The sequence below is a fragment of the Tupaia chinensis genome, unplaced genomic scaffold (genome assembly GCF_000334495.1).
Source record: "Tupaia chinensis unplaced genomic scaffold, TupChi_1.0 Scaffold000496_1, whole genome shotgun sequence".
Classification (NCBI taxonomy): domain Eukaryota; kingdom Metazoa; phylum Chordata; class Mammalia; order Scandentia; family Tupaiidae; genus Tupaia; species Tupaia belangeri.
The window spans coordinates 592,166-596,496 of NW_006160008.1; the positions used below are offsets into that span (position 1 = coordinate 592,166).

Below are 4,331 nucleotides of genomic sequence, written 5' to 3' on the forward strand. Positions count from 1 at the left end.
CGAGGCCTCCAAACCTGCGTGAAGTGCCCGCTGCCTGCACCCTCTGCCTTTGCCCTGTAGGATGGCGTGCCTGCGTGCACGCACACATGGAACCGCAAGTACCCTGCTGCTGTTCATTGAGCACTTACTACGTGTGGGCACTGTTCTCAGCATGCCCATGGCACCATGCCCAGGGAGATTTGGAAGCTGGGGCTCCGGGTTACAGTCAATACTCGGGGGCACCTGGCCAGGAAATGGTGCCCTACGAGCTGGAGCCGAGTCCTCTGTCCCCTCCCACTGCTGGGCACAGGGCTGCTGCTCCGTGAACGCTGCTGAGGTCACCGGGAAAGCTTAGTTTGCTCATTAAGGTCGAGGACGGGCAGGAAGGGAGGGAGGTGGGGAACCAGGTCAGGGTCTGGCCTGATTCTTCTACATCATTTAGGTCATCTGTAAGTAGCTGACCCTGCCCAGGGCTTCCGAGCCATGGCCAATCTGTAAGTAGCTGACCCTGCCCAGGGCTTCCAAGCCATGGCCACTACTGACAGCAGACAGCAATAGGAGGCAGGTTTGGGGGCCTGGGCTGGGTTTGGGGTGAGGGGACCTGAGTTGGGGTGGAGCTGTCTGGTAAGTGGTTTGGTGAGGATGGGGGCCGGGGAGATCTGCCACTCACCAGAGTCACCAAGAGCAGCCAAGCCACCCGCACCCTTCTCTCCAGCACCCTCTGCTCCAGCTCCTCCTTCCCAGCCGGCAGCTGGCGACTTTAATCATGCACACCCACTTTCAGAATCCCTACACCTTTCTCCAAGTAATTATGTGTCGAAAGCCTCCTAATTTTCACAATGACCCTTAGGAGAGGCTCAAACACCCCATCTGCCAGGCAGAGGAACCGAGGCATGGCAAAGGCGGTGCTCTCAAGATCACGGCTGGAGGGCAGACCACCCGCAGGCCGTGGGTCTGGACTTCAGACGCTTATGAAGGACTCCTCTGAGTCAGGTGTTGGCTAGAGACTGCAGGTGGAAGAGTAAATGCGACCGGTCCTTATGTTTTCAATGAGTTAACAAGTACACACACAGCATTCTACTCTAAGCGCTTTACATGTTAGCATATCTGATCCTCAGATAACCTAGCAGATAAGAACTATCAATACTCAGTTCAGAGATGAGAAAACTGAGGCCCAGAGGCGTTTTGTGAATTGCCCAAAGCCACATAGCTAGAAAGTGGCACCCTTGGGATTTGAACCCAGAGAGCCTGGGCCCAGAGGCCAGGCACCTACACATGGCTTTCTCTTACACTGGCAGAAAGGACTATCACAGGAGCGCTGGTGAGACTTACTCAGACCTGGTTCTCAGTCCCTGCCTCTCCACTGCAGCCTAGTTCTTCGAACTAGAACAAGCGCTTTCGATGTCCACGTCCGTTTGCCCATCTGCAATGCGGACAGGATTCCCAAGGAGGCTAAGTGGAGAGTCAGTGGGATGGGGACCCGACCCCTCCCTGTGCTAAGCAAAGCTTGAGGAGCAAGGTGGGGCCAGGTATTCCTTTCCCGATCCCCAGCTGGTTCCTGGCTGGCTGTTTTCCCGGCTCTCCTGTAGTGCTACAATGGTGTATTTAAGAAAAGCCAGGACAGGCTTGGAGACCAGAGGTTACAGAACACCAGACGCTGGGATGACAGGAGATAAGGAATTTCCATTCCTGGAATCTGAGACTGAGAGCCAGAGGGTCCTGGGGGATCAGTCGGCCTCAGCTCCTCTGATTACAAATGGGAGACTGAGGCCCAGAGAGTGAGTGACACTGACCAAGGTCACACAGCCTGTGTGGGCAGAGCCAACAAGAAGTCGGGTTGGCGGAATTCGGGCCAATCCCCAAGGGCTGCTGGGGGAGAGAACACCATTCATGCCGGGGAGCTAGAATTTAGAACAGCATGCATTCTTCCTTGCCTGGCCTCATGTGCGAGAGCACTCAGACCTAACAGACTGCCTTCGATTTTCCAGTCCTGGGGAGCAAGGGACCCCTCATGGCCCCTTCCTTGTGACAGACACGGCTTTTAGCACCCAAGCATCTCAGGATCCACGAAGCACCCAGGCCCCAGGCCAGGTACTCACCATCGACCCCAATTTTGCCGTCCCCGTCCTTGTCTCCAGCGGCCAACAGCGTCTTGGTTTCTTTAGCAGACAGGTCTCTGGCATCTGGGGAGAAGCCCTTTAGGATAAATCTGGAGGAGGAGAAGGAGGAAGGAACGCTGGAGCGGGAGTCAGGCTGAGGTCACCTTGCAGGAGCAGTGTGGGAGAAGGGCTGGCATCCGCGTGGGGGAGGGGCGGCTGGGATAGGCAGCAAGCAGAGGGCACGCGTGCAGTTGTGCGGGGCCTGGTCACCCGGCCCAGGCTGTGTGCGAGTGCAGGGAAGGGCAGGCTGTGATCAGCCAGGGGTTGACCCCCACTTCGGGGAGGGCACCTGCACTTGATTATTTACTCAGCATAGATTATTGTCTATGAAGTGTCTCCTCTGTGTCAGGGCTCTGCTGGAAACTGGGGGCTCAGCAGTCGTCTTCAGAAACCACTTAAAACTGGGGAGGAGTTCAAGCACTCTGAGAAAGACCACGTGGTCTGATGGGTACAATGATGGCAGAAGCAGAGAAGGGGGACACGGAGGATGCATCCCTCCCACGTGGGGTGACAGAGGAGTGTGGGGACGAGTACCACAGAGGCCGATACCTGGAGCCTCCGTGTGCGTATGTGTGTGTGTGCGTGTGCGCATTTGTGTGTGTTGCATACGGATGTGTAAAGGAAGTTCCAGACAGAAGGTCCCTCGTGGGATGGTTTTGGGGAGCGACAGGATGGGTGCAGAAGTCCCTATCTGAAAGGCCCCTCTCGCACCCTCCCCCTCTCTTTCTGACAACATTCAGGCGCTCTTGGGTCTTGGCCAGAGAGTGCTGTCAGGCACAGCTGGGCAGCCGACGTGGGCCAGGTGGCCGCGGGTTATGGAGGGAGGTGCCTGCTGATGCACTGCATTTTCCTACTCAGAGCCTCTCCTCCTCTGCTTCGCCCCAAGGACCCCTCGGCCACCAAAATTGGTTCTGCTTCCCTGGCTTGTCCAGAAAGAACTCTCGCCACCGCAGTGCAGAACGGGCGGGGGTCTGCAGGGTGCTGGGCGGTGCCTTTTACACAAGCGAAAATCAATGAAACACTCAAGTGAATGCTTGCTGCCTTGCCCGTGGTGTCAGGCAGTGAGAAAAACTTTCCTCCTCGTTTGTATTAAATTATTAAGTAGCATCATTCCATTAGCAATATTAAGTGGCTATAATTTAACCTAGTTAGTGGCACTTTCAGCTGAGGGTTTTATTCTTCCGGAAGCAACAGCGCTCGGAAGCATTTTCCCTCGGCTCCCTGGGTCTGAGTCCTACGGTCCCGCTCACGCTCGCGGTCATGGCCATGCAGGGTTATTTGCTGTGAAGGGTGCACAGATCAGGGCAAGTCATTGGGAACATGGAAGTAAGAGTCCCAACCCCTCCTGCCCCTCCCTGAGCCTCTGACTGGGCAGCCCTCGCGAGGCCTCAGTTTACCCCAGCTCATCCTCCTCGATGAAGCCGCTCTTGTCCTTATCCAGAATGTGAAACACCTTTTTCACATCATCCGGACTCTTTTTCTTCAGGCCAACCATTTGGAAGAACTTTTTGTGGTCGAAGGAATCAGCAGCTGCGGGGACAGAGTAGGTTCAAGTGAGGACGAAGCAGAGGCAGTAGGGAAGGGTGGGAGAATGGGGCTGGGGCGCATGCTGGGGTTCGTTGATCCACTCTCCCGTGCCAGGAGTGGGCACCAGAAGGAGTGCGGGTCCATCAGAGGCCGAGGGAGCCCAGCCTAGGAGAGGATGCCCTGCCCAAGGTCACCCACGAGAGGTGGAGCTGGAGGCACACAGCAAGCCTCCCTGCTTCCCAAGCTGGCCCCTCCCTCCAGCCCCCAGCCCACCTCCACTCGACCAGAGACTCTTGGCCCCCCGAGCCTCTCGTCTCCACGAAGCCTTTGGGGTGGTGGCTGGGTGGGAGTGAGCTGGGAAACTGGAAGGGAGGGACATGGGGTGTATGTGTAGGGGTGAGGGGAGGAGGGGCGGCCTTCTTTCTTGGCCCCAGACTGTATTGTCAGAAACTCCACAGAGAGGATGAGTGTCTCTCAAGGTCACACCGTAGAAGGAGGACCCAGCAGCCCTGGCTGGAGCAGAATCCATGCCAGCGGCAGTGGTGGAGGTGGTGGGGGCTCCCAGTTAAGCCTCTGCTCAGAGGAAGTTAAGCCTCTGGCTCAGGGCTAAGTGGGTGGGTTGTCACCGTGTGGGGGGGGGGGGGCTTTCCAGAGCTTCTGTGCCCC

General features: G+C 57.0%; 1 protein-coding gene across 1 annotated transcript in view; it reads right to left on the reverse strand.

Annotated features, from left to right (window-relative positions):
* Nucleotides 1–4,331, reverse strand: part of PVALB (parvalbumin) — a 17,862-nt gene that overhangs the window by 9,254 nt on the left and 4,277 nt on the right. Inside the window, exon 3 of the mRNA XM_006156521.3 lies at nucleotides 2,079–2,188. Within this exon, the coding sequence (XP_006156583.1) occupies nucleotides 2,079–2,188 (110 nt within the window). The remainder of the gene's footprint in view (nucleotides 1–2,078; nucleotides 2,189–4,331) is intronic.